The sequence below is a fragment of the Megascapheus bottae genome, chromosome 7 (genome assembly GCF_031878675.1).
Source record: "Megascapheus bottae isolate mThoBot1 chromosome 7, mThoBot2.hap1, whole genome shotgun sequence".
NCBI classification, from domain to species: Eukaryota; Metazoa; Chordata; class Mammalia; order Rodentia; family Geomyidae; genus Megascapheus; species Megascapheus bottae.
Window position 1 is genome coordinate 9,837,195 of NC_143515.1, and position 20,960 is coordinate 9,858,154.

The 20,960-nt window shown below is 44.1% G+C and overlaps 1 protein-coding gene across 1 annotated transcript in view; it reads left to right on the forward strand.

Annotated features, from left to right (window-relative positions):
- Nucleotides 1-20,960, forward strand: part of Fer1l5 (fer-1 like family member 5) — a 67,032-nt gene that overhangs the window by 26,123 nt on the left and 19,949 nt on the right. Inside the window, exons 10-19 of the mRNA XM_090336420.1 lie at nt 264-294; nt 2,108-2,223; nt 2,402-2,522; nt 2,921-2,973; nt 4,586-4,654; nt 7,449-7,492; nt 7,582-7,664; nt 7,744-7,838; nt 10,182-10,310; nt 12,811-12,988. Of these exons, the coding sequence (XP_090192546.1) occupies nt 264-294; nt 2,108-2,223; nt 2,402-2,522; nt 2,921-2,973; nt 4,586-4,654; nt 7,449-7,492; nt 7,582-7,664; nt 7,744-7,838; nt 10,182-10,310; nt 12,811-12,988 (919 nt within the window). The remainder of the gene's footprint in view (nt 1-263; nt 295-2,107; nt 2,224-2,401; nt 2,523-2,920; nt 2,974-4,585; nt 4,655-7,448; nt 7,493-7,581; nt 7,665-7,743; nt 7,839-10,181; nt 10,311-12,810; nt 12,989-20,960) is intronic.

Here is a 20,960-nt window from a genome sequence, read left to right on the forward strand (position 1 = left end):
AAACAGCACATCATCGTAGAAACGTGTGGTAGCTGGTTCATGGCCAAGAAGGGGAGGAGAGAAAAAGGAAGGGACTTGGTACCACAATTCAGTTTGAGGACATGCCTCCAAGAACTTAAAACCTCCCACTAGGCTCCACCTCCTAAAAACTCCAGTACTTCCAAATAGTACCAAGCTGAGGACCAAGTCTTTAAACATGGGCCTTTGGGGAACATTTAAAATAAACAAAATAACAAATCCTCACTCCTCTTTTGTGTTTTCAGACAGATATTGGGTTTGTCTACCATTCTCCAGGTAGGTAACAAATGTAAATATGTATATCTTCTAAGATACATCATATTGAGTATCAAAATAACTCAGAATCCCTAGAAAAATAGGGAAAGTATTACAGAGATTGAGGGGTGTTTTTTGTAGTTGATAATTTCTGGTACCTTATGGTAATTTATCTTATTTTGCAATAATAGTGTCTTTCTCTGAAAAACTTTAGGAATAAATCTAAATTTTTCTTGCAATCCTGCTCACTTCTTTCTTTCTTTCTTTCTTTCTTTCTTTCTTTCTTTCTTTCTTTCTTTCTTTCTTTCTTTTTTTTGCCAGTCCTGGGGCTTAAACTCAGGGCCTAGGCACTGTCCTTCAGCTTTCTCAAGGTTAGCATTTTACCACTTGAGCCACCATGTTACATTTGGCTTTTTCTGTGTATGTGGTACTGAAGAATCAAACCCAGGACTTCAGGCATGCTAGGCAAGTACTCTACCATTAGGCCACATTCCCTGCCCTGGCTTTCTGTATTTTGAGGCCACTATTAGAAAGCTAAAAGCCACATGCCAGTAGCTCATGTCTACAATTCTAGCTACTCAGGAGACTGAAATCTGAGAATCATGGTTTGTCGTCAAGTTGGGCAGGAAAGTCTTTGAGACTCCTATCTCCAATAAACTACCAAAAAGTCAGAAGTGGAGGTGTCACTCAAGAGGTAAAGCATAGCCAGGTGCAGTGGCTCCCGCCTGTAATCCTAGCTACTCAAGAGGCTGAGATCTGAAGATCAAGGTCCAAAGCTAGCCCGGGCACAAAAGAATCTGAGACTCTTAATCTCCAATTAACCTCTAGAAAAGGGGAAGTGGGACTTGGCTCAACGGTAGGGTGGCAGCCTTGAGTTGAAGAGCTCAGGGACAGTGCCCAAGCTGAGTTCAAGACCCATGACCCACTTAAAAAAAAAAAAGAGGTAAAGCACTGGCCTTGCACAAAACAGTTCAGAGACAGTGCCCAGACCCTGAGTTTAAGCCCCAGGACTCATACAGAAAATGTATTTCTAATTAGCAACTAATAATTTTCTATATTTATGGTAAATATATATATACATATATCAGGAATATTTGTATATCATCACCTCAAACATTATTTCTTTGTATCAGAAATATTCAAAATCCAGAAAGAGAAGGAAAAAAGAAATCCTTTATGCTGGCTAGTTTGAAATGGACTTTTATTGTTGCTAACCATATTTACTGTATTAGCGATTTATTCCTTTTTTTTTTTTTGCAAGCCCCAGGCTTGAGCTCAGGGCCTGAGGACTATTCTTCAGCTTTCTCAAGGCTTGAGCTCTATCACTTGAACCACAGCACCACTGCTAGTTTTTTTGATGTATGTGGTACTGAGGAATCAAACCCAGTGCATGCTAGTCAAGCACTCTACCACGAGGCCAAACTCCTGGCCAGATTTAGTCCCTTCTATGACCTTGTTTCCATGCATCCCAGCCTCTAGTCATTACTCTTTGAAGGAAGGCTGATATTCAGAGGAGGGTTCCACCATAACCTGGTCATAATATACAACCAGGCTGAGATCTGTATTTGGGGGTGGGGAAATGCTCGCCCCTATTGTATGTCTCCATATCAGGTCAGTTACAACAGTAGGTTGCAAGGTGCCAGAAGCAACAGTTGGCAGACAGGTGAGTCCAGTAGTATTGCCAAAATGTCAGGAGTAACTCTTGTTTTTCTCAGTCATTGTCTGGGAACCAGATTATATAGGAAATGTTTCCATCTCCCCAGAAATAGCCTAGCTTCAGGGGAGAATGATGGAGACTAGCAGCCCGTCTCCCACTGCCCCTCCATCTCTCTAGGTCACACGCTTTTAAGGAAATGGTTGGGTCTCTGCCAGCCAAATAAGCCTGACAGTGGTGTCCAAGGCTACCTGAAAGTCACCATCTGTGCCCTCGGTGCGGGAGACCAGGCTGTGGTGAGGTTATTCCCCAGCTGCCTTTCCTACCTTGGCTGCTTCCATGAGGTTCTTCCTGGACTCTCAAAGTGGCCACTCTTCCCTTTGTCCACTGTGTCGTGTGGGGAAGCAAATACGGGTGACCTTGGCTATGACCTCTCCCTGGCTCAGCCCTACCCAGCGTCTCTGGTTTCTCCAGGTAGACCAAAAGCTGCCATACCTGGCTGCTACAGAAGTTGAGATCTTCAAGTCAACTGCAGTTCCCATCAACCTGGCCTACTTACAGTTCTTCATCTACTGTGCAGAAGACCTTCATCTCAGTCAGTCAGGGGACCAGCGAGGGGGGCAACTCTGAGGTTCCCTGAACTGAGAAGCATCCTAGCTTCTCAGTGCAGGGTGGGGTGGGGGGCTTCCTCATTCTTCTGAGATTACGTGAAGATTTAGAATGGGACTCAGAGTGAAAATGGAATTCACCAAAAGCTGGATGAGGAAGTACCCATGGCCAGACAACCCTTTCAAATAGATCCTCAAGCCCTTGACCTGGCTTTGAGGCCCAGATTTAGATGCAAGAATCCCAAGACCACCCTGTCACCCAAGGAACAGAGGGTTAACTGCAGACAAATTTGCCCAGACTAACTTATGGAGGGGAGTGCTGTCTCTTTATTTCCTTGGGTGAGAGCGGGGATGCTAATGTCTTAGAAGTCTTTTACTTTCATAGAGAAATACCAGTCAGTGAATCCTGTGCTGGAGGTGGAACTAATTGGGGAAAAGGTAAGTGTAGAAAATAAAGCCAACCGAATATGGCACCTAGAAAAAGTAATAGCTGAATGCCAGCGGCTCATGTCTATAATCCTAACTATTCAGGAGGGTGGCCAGCCCATGCAGAAAAGTCTCTAGGACTCCAACTTCACTTAGCCAGCAAAATGCTGGACTGGAGCCATGGCTCAAGTGGTAGAGTGTCAGCCATGAGTGAGAAAGCTGAGAGTGCATATTCCTGAGTTCAATTCTTAGTACCAGTACTCTTCCCACCCCACCACATACATACAAATATTCTTATGTTTCTTTTAGTGTGCCTTAAAAAGTCTAACTGCCAGGTGCCATTGGTTTATGCCTATTATATTAGCTAGTTGAGCGGCTGAGATTGTTGGGATAAAGGACAGCCTGGACAGAAAAAAATTTGAGACCTATTCTCAATGAAAAGCTGGACTAGGTAGCATTCACCTGTTGTCTTAATTACCAGGAAGCCTAACCTAGGTAGCTCATGATCAGACCCAGCTACAACAGGAAATAAAACTCTATCTCAAACATAACAAGCAATGAGCTGAAGAGCTCAGGGACAATGCCCAGGCCTAGAGTTCAAGCCCCATGACAGACCAAAAACAAAACAAAGTACCTACTTAGCAAGTGCCAGATCTTGAGTTTGAAATTTGAGCACCTGCTTCAAAAAGAAAAAGAATCAGTCCAGGAGTGTGCCCTAGTGGTAAGAGTGCTTGCCTAGCATGCACGAAGACCAGGGTTCAATTCCTTGGTGCCACATACGTAGAAAAAGCTGGAAGTGGTGCTATGGCTCAAGTGGTACAGCTCTAGCCTTGAGAAAACCCAAGGATAGTGCTCAAGCCCTGAATTCAAGCCCCAGGACTGGCAAAAAAAAAAAAAAAAAGAAAGAAAGAAAAAAGTCCTAATGAGGCCAAACAACACTGGATGTCCCAGATATCGTTGCTTAGAATAAGGCTAATTTTAAAGATTAAGTCAATTTTTTGTTCATTTGTTTTTTGGTTGTTTGTGGAGCTTGAACTCTGGGCCCAGGCACTGTCCCTGAGCTTTTCAGCTCAAGGCTATCACTCCACCACTTGAGTCACAGAGCCATTTCCCGCTTTCTGAAGGTTAATTGAAGATAAGAGACAATGGAGTTCAGTGCCCAGGCTGGCTTTGAACTGTGATCCTCAGATCTCAGCCTCCTGAGTAGCTAGGATTACAGGCTAATTGGTGGGTTTTAAAAGGAGTATGTTATTGTTATTGACTATGTTTTTGACCATTTTTTCTTATGGGATCTTAGAATTTATCTAACAAAATCTATGCATAAGCATTCATATAATAAAACTAGCAGCCCTAGCTATATGAATTTAAAAATTAAAGAATAGAGATGTGCTTCAGTTGTGAGTATTTTTCCTAACTCTGGGTTCAATCATCAACACATAAAAGTAGGAAAAAAATAATGAGGAATCTGGATCTAGTAAACACTTTTGAGTTTTCTAGTACTTTGCATAGTCAACTACCCAACTGAGTACAGAGAATGTCCACCTTGTGTGCTGGACAGGGAAGGAGGACAGAAAACCAGATTGGTGGAAGAGATAGGCTGGCACTGACTCTGCTTTGTTTTCAGCTCAGAACAAATACGTGGACAAAAAGTGACAACCCAATATGGAACCAAATCTTGACCTTCCAGATTCAGGTAGGACTGCTTGCTCTAACATGCCTGCCCTTCCCTCACTCTTACTTAAATGGAAGCAAAATTGCGTTTGTGAAGGAGGAGAACAGAGGTGAGAGATGAAGCTGAGAAACATAGAAAGGAGAGACTCTGCCTGATAGAGGGAACATTAGGAAACATAAGAACACACAGAGAACCAGTGGCTTATAACAGTAGTCCTAGTCTGAGAATTATGGCTCAAAGCCATCTTAAGAAGGAAAGATTGTGAGACTCTTCTCTCCAGCTAACTACCAAAAAGCTGGAGGTGGAACTGTGACTCAAGTGACAGAGCACTGGATAATCCTGACCCTGAGTTCAAGCCCCAGAACCAACACACACACACACACACACACACACACACACACACACACACACACACACACACACACACGGCATAAAAACATACTAGAAGCTGGCATGGTGACTCACTCCTGTAATCCTAGCTACTCAGAGGCTGAGATCTGAGGATCATGATTCAAAGCCAGCCCAGGCACTAAAGATGGTGAAACTCTTATCTTCATTTAACTACTAGAAAATTGGAAGTGGCGCTGTGGCTCGAGGGGTAGGGCGGTAGCCTTGAGCTGAGGAGCTCAAGGACAGTGCCAAGGCCCAGAATTCAAGCCCCACAATGAACAGAGAGAGAAAGAAAGAAAGAAAGAAAGAAAGATCCATACTAAAGAAAACCTTACTTTATCCAATATTAAATGATGAGTGGTCCATATAACTGAACTTTCCAGAGAATATAAATGTCTTTTCATACACATCAGAAAAGAAAACAGCTGAATGCTGATGACTCACACGTATACTCCTAGTTACTTAGGAGACAGATTGGGCTGGGGCGGCGAGGGGAGGGAGATCATGGTTCTAGGCCAACTCAGGCACAAAAATGTCTGAGAAGGAAAAAACTGGGGAAAGTAAAGAAAGGGGTGATATTTAAAAAAAAAAAAAGATATGTGAGTGTGTGTGTGTGTGTGTGTGTGTGTATGAGACCCCTTCCCAACCAATACATGGGTGATTCTATCTCAAAAATAAGCTGTAACAGCAACAACAAAGGGGCTGGAGGGACTGGGAGTGTGTCCTAGTGGTAGAGTGCCTGCCTAGCATGCAAGAAGCCCTGGGTCTCAATTCGTTAGTACCACATACACAGAAAAAGCCAGAAGTGGTGCTGTGGCTCAAGTGGTAGAGTGCTAGCCTTGAGAAAGCCCAAGGACAGTGCCCAGGCCCTGAGTTCAAGCCCCAGGACTGGCATAAAAGCGGGGGAGGAGGGCTGGTGATGTGACTCAGTAATAGACAGCCTGCCTGCCTAGAAAGGTTGAGGTCCAGAACTATCACCAAACCAAAACCAAAACAACAACAACAAAACACCTTAAAAGACTCATTTTAAACTGTATTGCATATTTTTGTATCTTCTAACCAGTGCCCTAAATGTAATTGCAGCACAGGATTGGTGGTTGGTGGTGTTGAGGCATTACAGAAGCATAGCTGTTACCCTGGGCTCTATGTAGAATGGTTTATTTGTTCTTGAACTAAATGGCTCCAAGGAGCTCTTCTCTGTGGGGTTCTGTAGTCTGATCCCTGTAACCTTTCTGTCTGTCTCAGCCACCCACCAGCTGTTCTGGATTACAGCTCTCAAAGCCCTGGTGAAGCCCTAACGAACTTTTCATCTGAGGCCAGGTTTCTAAGTAGTAGGTGTAAAGTACAAACAGCTCTGAGAGACAACTTGAGCCCTTGAGCATGAGAACTTCAGAAACTCAACTTCTCTGTACCTCAGATGAAAATGAAAATAATAATAATAAATACTCAACTTGTGGCATTGCTGGGAGTTTCACAGAGTTAGCCTGTAAAGCTTGTGCAGCTCAGGGGAGGGACAACAGAAGCCCTGTTTGAAGAGAGAGGTGTCTTGCTATTTGAAAAGCAAATGCCCTTTGTCTGATATGGTTTGGTGTGTGTGCATTTAGTGGATGAAAGAAGGGCTGTTTGAGGCTCATACGGCTCAATGAGGCCACAGTCAGGGTCGGGTCAGTCTCACAAACAGGAAGCCGTTTTAAGAACAGAAAGGTGAGAATGGTGGGGTGTTCTGTAATCCCAGCATTCTGGGAAGGGAGGATCTGAAGGATGGTAGTTGAGTCCAATCTGAGCAAACACTTAGCAAGAGCCCATGTTAGTCAATGCTCCTTCCCACCTGTTATGCCGGCTACAAGGGAAGCATCAACTAGAAGCACAAGTTTGCAGCTCTATCTGAAAAGTAAAGCAAGGCTTTAAGGTATATGAGAAAGAAAAAAAGCAGAGAACAGTACCTAAACCCTGAGTTCAAGCTCCAGTACTAGCCCAAATAAAGCCTTAGACCTAGGATTTCCTAGCTGCTTTCAAAATGTCCACAGGAAAGGAGAGTGGGGAAGGAAAAACTGGGAGAAAATGAAGGAAGAGGTGACACTGTTCCAAAAGAAATGTACCTGACTTATGTAACTGTAACCCCCATACATCACCTTTACAATACTTTTTTTTTTTTGGCCAGTCCTGGGGCTTGAACTCAGGGCCTGAGCACTGTCCTTGGGATTTCTCAAGGCTAGCACTCTACCACTTGAGCCTCAGCACCACTTCTGGCTTTTTCTATGTATGTGGTACCAAGGAATCAAACTTGGGTCTTCATGCATGCTAGACAAGCACTCTACCACTAGCCACTAGGCCACATTCCTGACCCCTACAATACTTTTTTTTGTGTGTGTGTCCACAAGCTGCCCCAGTATATCCTCATGTCTCCTCTTGCCTTCCCTTGCAGCTGCCCTGCCTCTCCAGCTACATCAAGTTCAGACTCTTAGACTGGTGAGCAATGGGCTGGAGGCCAAAGCACACATCAGGGAGGAGGAGATAAGCCAGGCTAGGGGCTCAATCTTCTGAGTGTTTCCCTCCAGTTCCAGAAAAGACTGCCATGAAGAAATTGGGTCTGCCAGCCTGTTCCTCAACCAAATCTCATCCACTGGAGAGGAGATTGAAGGCAAGCAAAGCCTGGGACCTCTCCCTTCTCACCGTCCCTGCTGGGACCCCACACCATGTTCTCAACCCTCTCCTTCCAGGACTGTACTCTGGTTTCCTGCCCTGTTTTGGCCCCAGCTTTCTGGTCTTCCATGGAGGTAAAAAGGCTCCCTTCAGGATCCAGGAAGAAGGCACTGTAAGCTTCTTATGTCATCTAGGCAATAAATAAGAGCACTAGCTCCTGGAGGACCCAATCCTTGTTTCTGCCATCACATTCCAGAAGAGAAGGGGAGATTTATGAATAAGTAGTCCAGGCTTTGCTGTGTTTACCTGAGCCACATCTTTCCCACCTGTGAAAAACCTTATCAGAGCCACGCACCAGTGGCTCACGCCTATAATCCTAACTACTCGGGGGGCTGAGATCTGAGGATCAAGGTGCAAAGCCAGCCCTGGAAGGAAAGTCTGTGAGACTCTTAGTTACAGCTATCTGCCAAAAGCTGTTAAGTGGAGCCATGGTTCAAATGGTTAGTGATCGCCTTTAGAGATAAAGCATCAGGACAACACTCAAACCCTGAGTTCAAACCCCACACACATAATCCTTTCATCTCAATACCATTTCCTCAGTGACTGTCAGGGCTCCCTTTATTCTTTTCTGGTTCCATAATTTATGTCAGATATCTTGAAATAAACCAATGCAAAAAAGAGGTTGACAGAGTCGTTCAAATGGCAGAGCATCTGCTTAGGAAGTTTGAGGCCTTAAGTTCAAATTCCAGCACCACAAGAGAGGAAAAGAATTTATTTTAAAAAAATTTAAAGAAGTAAATATTATAAGGAATGGTTGCAAAATGGTGATTTATCAGGAGGCTGGTTAGGGAAGCTTCTAGAAGAAGCAAGAAGGGAGTTCAGAGGAAAGAGAACAGGCTGGGAGTTTGGTCTAGCAGTAGAGTGCTTGCCTAGAATGCATGAAGATTCGGGTTCAATTCCTCGGTACCACATACTTAGAAAAGAGCTGGAAGTGGTACTGTGGCTCAGGCAGAGCTCTAGCCTTGAGAAAGCCTAAGGACAGTGCTTAGGCCCTGAGTTCAAGCCCCAGGACTGGCAAAGAAAAGAAAAACGAAAGAAAAGAGAGCTGATTTTATACTGTATAAGGTATAAAGAAACCTTAGCAGGTCAGATGTAGTGACGCATCCATGCAATCCCAGTACTCAGGAAGCTGAGGCACAAGGATTATGAGTTTGAGGCCTGTTTGAACCATGTAGCAGGATCTTGTCTCAATTTAACAAGAAAAGTGAAACACTGGGCAGACAAACATGTTATGCAATATGGTATGTACTTGCACTATGGGCAAGCTCCAATGATCTGTCAGGATCATTTTTATTTTACACATGGCTCTCAGAAGCCTGGCATCGAATCAAAAGTTGATGAAGGCTGCACCAGGGCTTTGAGAAGTATAAACCATAGCAGCTGGTAGTGATTGAGAAGGACTGAAAAGGTTACAAAGATCAGACTGCTGAACCCCACAAGAGAAAAGTATCTTGGAACTATTTAGTTCAGAAACAAGCTAAACTATATAGAGGCCAGTGTGATAACGATGAATCTAGTCTTAAATATCTAAAGAACGAGGCAGGGAGGGATTCTGAGTGAGGAAAAGGAGTTATACATATCAAGCCCTAGAAGATCTCATGTAGAAAGCTTTCTCACTGTTCCCTCTCCTAGCCTGGGCTCTTCACATCCTTCTCTACCTGGGCAGTGAGTTTCAGGACTAGAAACCTGGCCACAAAGCCAAGGAAGCACTGTAATTGGTCTCCTGTGGTCATATGTGCTCTCCTTAAACCAATCACTGATGACAAGGAGGGGTGACAATTCCCAGGCTGGGGACCCTCACAATTCCCTATTAAAAAGGTCCTTCAGACCAGTAATGTGGCATAGGGGTAGAGCCCTGGGTTCCATTCCCTCATACCATATGGAAGTGGTGCTGGGGCTCAAGTGGTAGAGCTCTAGCCTTGAGAAAGTCCAAGGGCAGTGCCTGAGTTCCAGCCCCAAGACTGGGGGTGGGGTGGGGGAAGGTTCTTTGTTGAGCTGAGTGCAAGCTCATGCTTGCAATCCTAGCTACTCAGAAGGCTAAAATCTAAGGATCAGAGTTCAAAGCCAACCAGGGCAGGAAAGTCTGTGAAACACTTATGTCCAATTAATCACAAGAGAAGGGATGCTATGCCTCAAGTGGTAGAGCAGTAGCCTTCGGCAAAAAGGAACTTAGGCCGAGTTAGAGCCCCAGGACCAGCAAAAGAAAAAAAAAATCTTATGTTGTGCGGCATTCAGAATGTATCACCGGTAGCAGTACTAAGGGTACAGATGAAGGGGCAGGGGCTAAGGGACTTCTAACATAACCAAGTCTGGGGTCTCAGAGAGTTTCCCCTGGGATTGTGGATGGAGCTATACCTAGGCAGACAGTCAGTAGATGATCTTGTCTATGCTGTGATGGGGGAGTTTGAGGTTTACCTGCTCTCTTTTCTTTCTGTTTTCACCTCTGTTGTTCTAGTACATTCCTGACACTGTTAAAGATGGCTTAGCTTATCGAGGTCGAGTCTTCCTGGAATTAATCACCCAAGTCAAGTACCATCAAGACACTACAATAAAAGATCTCTCCCAGGAAGTGGTCAAGATAGAGGTAATCACAGGAAACAGGTAACAGGGGTGGCAGGGACAGAGTTTTTCTGCCTACCCTAGATCTAATACTTAGATCTTGAGGAGCATAGAAAATATCTCCTGAATAGCTAGGGATAGAGGCTTGAGCCACGAGGGCCCAGCTAGGTTTCAGTTTTAAGAAGTATGCAAGCCAGGTTCAGTGGCTCTTGTCTGTAATCCTAGCTATGGAGGAGGCTGAGATCTGAGGATTGCAGTTCAAAGCCAGCCCAGGCACAAAAGTTCCTGAGACTCTTATCTCCAATTAACCTCTAGAAAATGGGAAGTGGGAATTGGCTCAAGGGTAGGGTGGTAGCCTTGAGCTGAAGAGCTCAGGGACAGTGCCCAGGCCGAGTTCAAGACCCATGACCTACAAAAACAAAAACAAATGTGTGCCATCTAGGCTAGGAGCATGGCCTAGTAGTAGAGTGCTCGCCTAGCATACAAGAAGCCCTGGGTTTGATTCCTCAGTACCACATACACAGAAAAAGCTGGAAGGAATTCAGTGGCTCATGTGGTAGAGCTCTAGCCTTGAGGAAGCCTAAGGAGAGTGCCCAGGCCCTGAGTTCAAGCCCCAGGACTGGCAAAAAAAAAAAAAGTGTTCAGTCTAATTCAGGAGAAAGTTACTTGTGCCTTAATTCCTCAAGTCTTAGTAAAAGATTCTGAGGGATTTAGATTTTTTCCTGAGCCCAGTGGAGAACCCTGACACTGGAAGGGGTAGGATTAGCTGTATTAACAGTAGACCAAAACTGGGTGCCCGTGGCTCACACCTACTACCCTAGCTACTCGGGGAAGCTGAAGATAGCGGTTCAAAGCCAGCCAGGGCATGAAAATCCATGAGACTCTTAACTACCAGAAAACCAGAAGTGGCACTGAGGCTCAAGTGGTATTCACCTTGAGCTGAAGAGCTCAGGGACAGCACCCAGGCCTAGAGTTCAAGCCCCACAGCCAACAACAACAACAACAAAATCCAACAGACCAAGAGAAATGGGGATACAACCTCAATGGAGAAGAGGAAACAATCATAAATACACCGGGTGAAAAAGTGATCTGGAGTGGCAGTCATAGTGCTGTCTGGCAGGCCCAAGGCTGCTAGCCACAGGGATGTATCAACTCACCAAAGTTTAAAACAGTGGTCCGGGAAGAAATGGCCCAAGCAGAGGAGGTGAAATAAAAGGAGAGGAAAGAAGAGAAACAGTGATTGAGGTCTTGAATGAGAGAGAGTGAGGCTTGGAAGCCATCTGCTGGTTTAGGGGAAAGGCTCCAACGGAGAAATGCTGAACCACCATAGATGGAGGAGGAAGCTGGAAACAATGTGAAGAGGAAGGTTTCAAAGACATTTGGTTGAAAGGGACGTTGAAAGAGGTTGGCTGGTGGCTAAATAGGAGCTCATGTGAGAGAAAGAAGTATTTATTATTTATTTGATTATTTATTTGGTACTAGAGTTTGAACTTTTTTTTTGACATGGTGGGACTTGAACTCTGGGCCTGGGCACTGTCCCTGAGCTCTTCAGCTCAAGGCTACCACCCTACTACCCCTTGAGCTACAGCACCACTTCCCCTTTTCTAGTGGTTAATTGGAGATAAACTTTGTTTTTTTTTTATTGTAATATGCATATGCTGCTTTTAGTTTAGTTTTTTTTTTTAAGTTTTTTTTGGCATTTTTTTTATTGTAATTAGTAAAAGGGTTACATGATATTTGCCAGATAGAAGGTGCATTAATTCACCTACATTGATACCCTTTCACATGTCTTGGTACCCATTTCCCTCCCCCCCCACACCCCCCAGCCCCCAGGCTGACTTTGAACTGTGATCCTCAGATATCAGCCTCCAGAGTAGCAAAAGAGTACAGGCATGAGCCACCACGCCCAGTTGAGTTTGAACTCTTAATATTTGCTAGACAGGTGCTCTGCCACTTGAGCCACATCTCCAGCTTTTTCTGTTTTAGGCTTTTTTGCTTTGGTTTGGTTTGTTTTTGGTGCCAGTACTGGGGCTTCAACTCAGGGCTATCGCTCTACCTATTGAGCCACAGCACCACTTCCAGTTTTCTGGTGGTGAACTGGAGATGAGAGTCTCACGGACTTTAGTGCCTGGGCTGGCTTTGAACCACGATCCTCATAATTCAGCCTCCTGAATAGCGAGGATTACAGGCATGAGCCACCATGCCTGGTCACACTGCCTTTTCTAAGGAGGGTCTTTAAACAAAAAAAAGAAGAGATACCTCTACCCAGAGTAGGGCAAGGGCGGCCCAATTCAGAGCCTCGCCTGACCAGAAGAGAACCCCTCAAGCCTAGTTTCAGGATAGGAATAAAGCTGAGCTGGCTGGGTGGAACCGGCCCCTGGGAAGAGGGTGCATCTGGCCAATCTCAGCCAAAGCGAAACACAGAGGGACCCTGAAAGTAACTTCATGCTCCTCTCCCTGCCTGTCAATATAACCATATTCATTTCCTGGCTTATTTACCGGGAACATGGGGATTATTGTTGTAGAAACAGCAGAACCGCCAAAAGTATGGACTGTGCGTCGTCTTCCTCTCCTGTACCATGATGCCCAACTTCAAGGATCTGATTCAATTCGAGATCAGCATGGGCCACTACGGAAACAAAATGGATCTGAATTACAAGCCTCTAGTCTCAACCACACAATACAGCCCCGTGATATATGACGGTAAGAATCCGATTCCGTAAAGAGCAGAAAGCCATGACTGCATGTCAGATTCTGTGCTAGTTTTTCCAAGGATATCAGCTTAGGGAACACATTATTTACTCACATTTCATATGTAAGGAAAAATAAGGTTCAAAGCCGGGCAGTGAGTGGCTCACACCTGTAAGCCTACCTACTCAGGAGGCTGAGATGAGAGGATCAAAGGTTCAAAGCCAGCCCAGGCACCAAAGAACCTGAGACTCTTATCTCCAATTTAACCTCTAGAAAATGGGAAGTGGGGCTTGGCTCAAGGGTAGGGCAATTGCCTTGAGCTCTGGGACAATACACAGGCCCAGGGGTAGGGTGGTGCCCTTGAGCTGAAGAGCTCAGGGACAGGGTCCAGGCGGAGTTCAAGCCCCATGACCTACCAAAAAAAAATAATATTAATAAAAATAAAGTTCAGGGAGAAGTCACTTGCCAAATATTGCGTAGCTGGCAGGTGGTGAGCTCAAGAGTTGAAACTAGGTCTTGAGTTCAAGTCTTTATACTGCAGCTTTCCCCAACCCCCTCATCTCCCCTTCTCTCAGAGCCACCTCCCCTCTCCATCCAACCAATTACCACCAACCATGCATCCATTCTATCCATCTATTGTTCCATTCATCCGTCCACCCAACCATTCAACATCAACCCCTTTACTCTCCCCATCAACCAATTACCCATCCACTGCACCCATTCAGCCACTCATCCAACTAGACATGAATGCAGAGCAGCTTGGCTTGCCAACATCGTCAGCTCCATCTAGGTACGAGTAACAAAAGGGAGATTCTTGGCCTTACCTCTACCCCAGACATACAGAATCAGAAAATCTGGAGATGGGCCAGATGCTGCTTGCTTGTGCCTGTAACTCGAGCTGAGATTTGAGGCTTGCTGTTCAAAGCTAATCCAAGCAGGAAAGTGAGAGACTCTTATCTTTAATTTACTACCAAAAAGCTGGAAGTGGAGCCATGGCTCACATGGGTAGAGCCCTAGACTTGAGCAAAAAAGGATAGTACCCAGGTCCTGAGTTCAAGCCCCAAGACTGGCACAAAAAAAGAAAAGGAAAGAAAAGCAAAATCTGGGTACAGAGCTTCATGAGTTAGGTTTTATCTAACTTTCTAGGTGATTTGGGTGTGTGCTAAAACGTGAGCAGATACTGTCTCTCCTCTTTCTTAGCTTTTGCTGTCCCATCATTAAGAAGTTTCCTAGGTTCTCTACTTCTCTACCTGTTTTGGTTTTCTTTTTTTAAAATCAAAGCTTTGTTGAGATATAACTCACATAACATACAATTTGCCCATTTGAAGTCTATAATCCCGTGGATTTTGGGGTTTTCAGAATTGCGCAATCATCACCACAATCAATTTTAAAATATTCTTCTTACCCCAGAGAGAAACCCCGGGCCCATCAGCAGTCAGTCAGTCCCCGCTTCTCATCTCCCCAAAGCAGCCACGAATCTACTTTCTGTAGCTATAGATTTTTCTAGTCTAGACGTTTCATATCTGTGGAATCCAACATTGTGGGGTTCTTTGTGACCAGATTCTTTTATTTAGTGCCTTTTTTTTGGCTATGGGGTTTGAACTCTAGGCTTGGGCACTGTCCCTGAGTTCTCCAGCTCAAGGCTAGCACTCTAGCACTTGAGCCACAGCACTACTTCCAGTTTTCTGGTGGTTAATTGGAGATAAGTGTCTCACGAACTTTCCTACCTGGGCTGGCTTTGAACTGCTATCCTTAGGTTTCAGCCTCCTAAGTAGCTAGGATTACAGGCATGATCCACCAACACCCAGCTTGTTGTTGTTTTGCTTTAGTTCTTCTTTTGACAGTCCTGGGGCTTGAACTCAGGGTCTGGGCACTGTCCTTGGATTTCCTTATGGCTAGGGTTCAACCACTAGAGCCACAGTACCACTTCTGGCTTTTTACAAGTATGTGGTACCAAGGAATTGAACCCAGGTCTTTGTGTACTCTACCACTAGGCCAAACTCCCAGCCCGACATTACTTCTTGAACATTGATACCTCTACTTGTTTTTTATATTATGAAGCTTATGAAAAGAATATAAAATATGTATGTATCTGCACTGTTTAAAGAATTAAATTCCTGCAGGGTGGGGTGGCTCATGCCTGTGATCCTGGCTACTCAGGAGGCTGAGATCTCAGGATCATGGTTCAGGATCATGTGCCTGGGCACAAAAGTCCATGAGACTTTTTATCTCCAATTAACTGCCAAAAAGCTAGAAGTGGTGCTGTGGCTCAAAGGGTAGGGCAGAAGCCTTGAGCTGAAGAGCTCAGGGACAGTGCCCAGGCCCAGACTTCAAGCCCCATGACTCACCACCCCCCCGAAAAAAGAAGAATGAAATTAAATTCCCATTAACTTAAAATGTGAAAATTTATCAACAGCTTAAAAAGTTCATGTTGCATTTACCAGATCTGTTCATTGAAGAAATAATCATGATCTTGTCTTTTTTTTTTTTTTTTTGTCTGTCATGGGGCTTGAACTTTGGGCCTGAGTGCTGTCCCTGAACTTTTCAGCTCAAGGCTAGGGCTCTATCACTTGAGCCATAGCGCCACCTCTGGTTTTCTGGTGGTTAATTGGTGATAAGGGGTTCATGGACTTTCATGCCTAGACTGGCTTTGAACCTCCATCATCAGATCTCAGCCTCCTGAGTAGCTAGGATTACTGGCATGAGCTACTGGCACCCGGTTTAAACTGCTGGGTTTTTTTCTTATTGGTGGTGGTGGTGGGTTTTTTTGTTTGTTTGCCAGTCCTGGGGCTTTGAACTCAGGGCATAAGCAGTGTCCTTGGGCTTTCTCAGGTTAGAGCTCTATCACTTGAGCCACAGCACCACTTCTGGCTTTTTCTATATATGTGGTACCAAGGAATCGAACCCAGGTCTTCATGCATGCTGGGCAAATACTCTAACACTAAGCTGAACTCCGAGCTGATCTTGTCTATTCTATCATTCATTCTTTTCTATTCTTGGAGGGGGCTCTGGGGGTCTATGGGGCTTGAAGTCTGGGCCTGGGTGCTGTCCCTGAGCTCTTCCGCTTAAGGCTACCATCCTACCACTGGGTCTGGGCACTGTCCCTGAGCTCTTAAGCTCAAGGCCACCACCCTACCCTTGAGTCACAGCCCTACTTCCTGTTTTCTAGAGTTTAATTGGAGATAAGAGTCTCACAGCTTTGTACTGCCTGGGCTGGCTTTGAACCTTGATCCTCAGCCTCCTGAGTAGCTAGGATTACAGGCTGAGCCACCACCTCCTGCTCTTTTCTTTTCTTTTGATTATCACCCAATATGGATGGACTCTTCAGTAGCATAATCTTTTTTTTTTTTTTTTGCCAGTCCTGGCCTTGAGCTCAGGGCCTGAGCACTGACCTTACTGACCTTGGACTTTCTCAAAGCTAGAGCTCTACCACTTGAGCCTCAGCACCACTTCTGGCTTTTTTCTATGTATGTAGTACCAAGGAATCGAACCCAGGTCTTTGTGCATGCTAGGCAAGCATGCTACCACTAGGCCAAACTCCTGGCCCTAGCATACTCTTTTTTATAAGTATTTTCAACCTCTATTCATCTGTCTTATATCCGTGCCTCAACATTACATCTTTGCTGGGAATAAATGTAGTCACAGTTCATTCTCTATTTCTGTTCCACTGTATGATTCTGCTACAAACTATGTGCCATAAGTAGACCTTTAGGTTGTATTTTTTTTCTACTAGTATAATAATTTGGTTAGGAACAGTCTGGTCCATGGCTCCTAACACAAGCACAAAGCTTCCTCTAAATTACATATTGAGAAGCAGAAGAGAATCTCAAAGCAAAAGCGATTATAGAGCAAACTACACTCTCATCAGATGGCATGAGAATTCCTACTACCCTATGTTCCCATCAGTACATAATGTATGCTTTTTAATTGTTGTCAAATTAGTGGACATGAAATGGTATTCTATGTGGCCTTTGCTTTTTCCTCATTATCAGTCAAGGTCGAGCATTTTTGTTCTTATCTGGTACAAACACTATCTGCCTCTTCTGTCCATTTTTCCATTTAACCGTAACTTACAGATTTGTACATTAGTTTGCCAGACCTTTTACCCACGAACTTACCAACCAGCTGGAAATCTTTCCTTAGTGAAGGGACTGTTTTGCGAGGGGGATGGTGTGTGTTTATCCCTCACTGAGCTGTCTTTTTCCTTTTCCTTCTCCTCTTCTGCTTCCTCCTTCCTTCTTCCTCCTGCATTCCTTCTTTCTTTTTAGTGCCAGTACCAGAACTTGAACTCAGGGCCTCTACCGCTTGAGCTATACCCCATTCTTTGACTTTCTGCTAGAGACAAGAATCTTTCAAATGCGTGTGCTCAGGCTAGCTTTGAACCTTGATCCTCAGAGGTTCAACCTCTCAACCTTAGGAGTAGCTAGGATTACAGATATGAGCCACTGACATCAATTGGTCTTTTTTTTTTTTTTTAATCAGTATTGTGACTTGAACCCAGAGGGCCTGGACACTGTCCCTGAGCTTTTAAAGCTAGTGCTCTGCCACTTTGAACTACAGCTCCACTTCTGGATTTCTGGTGGTTAATTGGAGATAAAAGTCTCATGGACTTTCCTGGCCTTTGAGCCATGATCTTCAGGTCTCAGCCTCCTGAGTAGCTAGGACTACAGGCGTGAGCCATCAGAACGCAGCTCTTGATCTTTTTTGAATCGCAGGTGTTCTTTTATATTTGGGATGCAAGTCTTTTGTCAAATATAGTGCCCGAAGTGGTGCAGTGGCTCAAGAGGTAGAGCCCAAGGACAATCCTCAGGATCTGAGTTCAAGCCCCAAAATTGGCAAAAAAAAAGAAATCAAGTTGCAGGGCTGGGAGTTTGGCCTAGTGGTAGAATGCTTGCCTAGCATGCATGAAGCCCTGGGTTCAATGCCTTGGTATTACATACACAGAAAGTTCTGGAAGTGGTGGTGTGGCTCAGCACCACTAGCACTAGCCTTGAGAAAGCCCAAGGACAGTGCCTAAGCCCTGAGTTCAAGCCTCAGGACTGGCACACACACAAACAAATCAAATTCCTTTTTTTTAGAATATCTATTCTATTCTCTTGATCTGTTTTTAAACTTTTTTCCAATTATTGTATGAATTACTGATTTCTTACCTTGATTGATTTTGATGAGATCTCTTGAACTTTTTACCCAGGCTGACCTTGAATCTTAAGCTTCCTGATCTTTGTAGTTAGGATTACAGGCATGAGCCACTTGGTGCTCATCTGAAGTGCAAACAACTTGTGTGTGTGTGTGTGTGTGTGTGTGTGTGTGTGTGTGTGTGTGTGTGTGTGTGTGTGTGTGTGGCGCAGGTGCGCCAGTCCCAGAGCTTGAACTCTGGGTCTGTGTATAGTCCCTGAGTTGTGTGGGGGTTTTGTTTTGTTTTTGCTCAAGGCCAGCACTCTACCACTTGAGCCACAGTGCTACTTTTGGCTTTTTCTGAGAAGCTTTTTGGAGATGAGTCTCATGGACTTGAATGCCTAGGCTGGCTTTGAACCTTAATCCTCAAATCTCAGCCTTTTAAGAAGCTCAAATTATAGGCCTGAGCCACCAGTGCTTAACTAAACATTTTACGTTTGGATCAAGACCAATTTACTTTATCTTTCAAGGTATCACATTTAAGATTTTCTTTCTTTCTCTCATGGGGCTTGAACTCTGGGCCTGGACACTGTCCCTGAGCTCTTCAGCTTAAGGCTAGCAATCTACCATTTTGAGCCACAGTGCCAGAGCCACATCCATCTTTTTTTTTTTTTTTTGGTCTTCTAAAAATTTCTTTGTTTTAATTCTTACATTCAGCCCTATAATTCCTTTTGAATTGATTTGCATTTGGATAACTGATTGTTCAAACATCATTTATGTTTTAAAAAGCTCTTTTTCCCCATGTGAATTTTCTTAAATTATATGGTAAAATACTTATTTTGTTCCACTGTTTATTTTCTTTTTTTTTTTTTTTTGCCAGTCCTGGGCTTGAGCTCAGGGCCTGAGCACTGTCCTTGGACTTTCTCAAGACTAGAGCTCTACCACTTGAGCCTCAGCACCACTTCCAGCTTTTTTCTATGTATGTGGTACTGAGGAATCGAACCCAGGTCTTCATGCATGCTAGGCAAGCACTTTAACCAGTAGGCCAAACTCCCAGCCCTCCACTGTTTATTTTCTTATTTCAGGGAATCTACTTATAGATGAAATAACTCTCCTTCATTTTCTTTGATGCTGTCATTTTCTCCCTGGCCTTCTTCTGATTCTCTCAGTGTTGTTTCGGCTTTTTATTTGTCCTCATTACTTACGCCTCTCACTGAATGTTCTGCAGGTTCAATCTCCCTTGGCTGCTTCTTATTTTGTCTTTCTTTTCTTTTTTTTTTCTTTTATTAACTTTTATTTTTACATCCTATTTCAAATGTCATGTTTAACAAACAAGTATTCAAGAAGGGAATCTCTAAATACAATCACTGGCACGTAATTTTAAAACATGATTAAAATTAAGTTGAGGGTTTGTATGTCATAAATACATATCAATCTATATAATATAGCATTATGTCTACAGAGTATATATCCCATCCTAGATTTTTATGTCTGTGTAATTGTTTATATCTCCAAGACCATGTCCATAACCTTGGGTACCTGAATATCGAGTCATCGTTCTTGTATTGTTTGGATCTAATCTCCACATATCAAGGAGACCATGCGCCTTTTGCTCCTTTGGTCTTGACTTGTCTCACTCAACCTGATTTGCTCTAGATTCATCCACTTCCCAGCAAATGCCATTATTTTATCTTGTCTGTTGGCTATGTAGAATTCCATTGTGTGTGTGTATATATATATATATATATATATATATATATATATATATATATCACATTTTTTGTACCCATTCATCTGCAGTAGGGCATCTGGATTATTTCCATCGCCTGGCTATTGTGACTAGTGCAGAGATGAGCATAGCTGAGCAGGTGTCCTTATCATATCCTGGGTTATGATGCCTGGGTAGATGCCCAGGAGTGGTATGGCAGGATAGTAGGGAAGGTCTATTTTCAGTTTTTTAAGAAACTTCCAAACTACTTTCCAGAATGGCCAGACTAGTTTACATTCCCACCAGCAGTGCAGTAGGGTTCCTTTTTCTCCACAACCCCGCCAGTTGTCTTTCTTTATTTAAATGTTTTTGTTTCGCCTTCTACTTGTTTTCCCAATTCTGCAGGCTCTCATTTCCTCCTCTGTGTCCTGAGGTCCTTCAGGGAGTGTATTTTCTCTGGCATTTTCTGTGATTGGCTCCCAGCAAGCTCTGCCGCAGGCTCACAGCCTCCCTGTGCACTTCCCTGCAGGTGCCTTCGGCTGCCTCACCCCCGTGCTCCCGTGGACGCTGTGGTTTCTCTTGGCAGTCTGTGTGTATATTTTCAATGTGCAGATTATATCTGGCTCCTCATTTGCTGGAAATGGAGTTTATTTTCCTTCTCCTTGTTGCTTTTGTAAACTCTCCAAGAACAAAAGAGAAAAAGTGCTGTCTCGTATCCCATGTCCTGGCGGCTGAGCACCCAGCCATGGGTCTCTACTGATTGATTGTGCTGACAATCCACGATCAGAATCTGAAACTGGTGTCTTCCAGTAATTCTGGAAAGTTCTAAGATATTTTGTCTTTATAACCTACCTCTTTCTCTCTTGAGTTTCCTTTCTGGAACCCACTCTATACTTCATGAACCATACTTCATTTCATTATTTTATTTTATTTATTTGTCTGTCTTGAGGCTTGAACTCTGGGCCTTCATGCTGTCCTTGAGCTCTTCAGCTCAAGGCTAGCACCCTACCACTTGAGCCACAGTGCCAAGGTTTGCTGAGCAGTAAGCTTTGGTTTTGCATGCCACATGGGCTTTTTGCTTTTTAAAATGGTTTGGATTTTGTGGATTTCTCCTGTTGAGGTCTACACACTGCATTTCAGGAAAAAAAAATCCAATCTAGC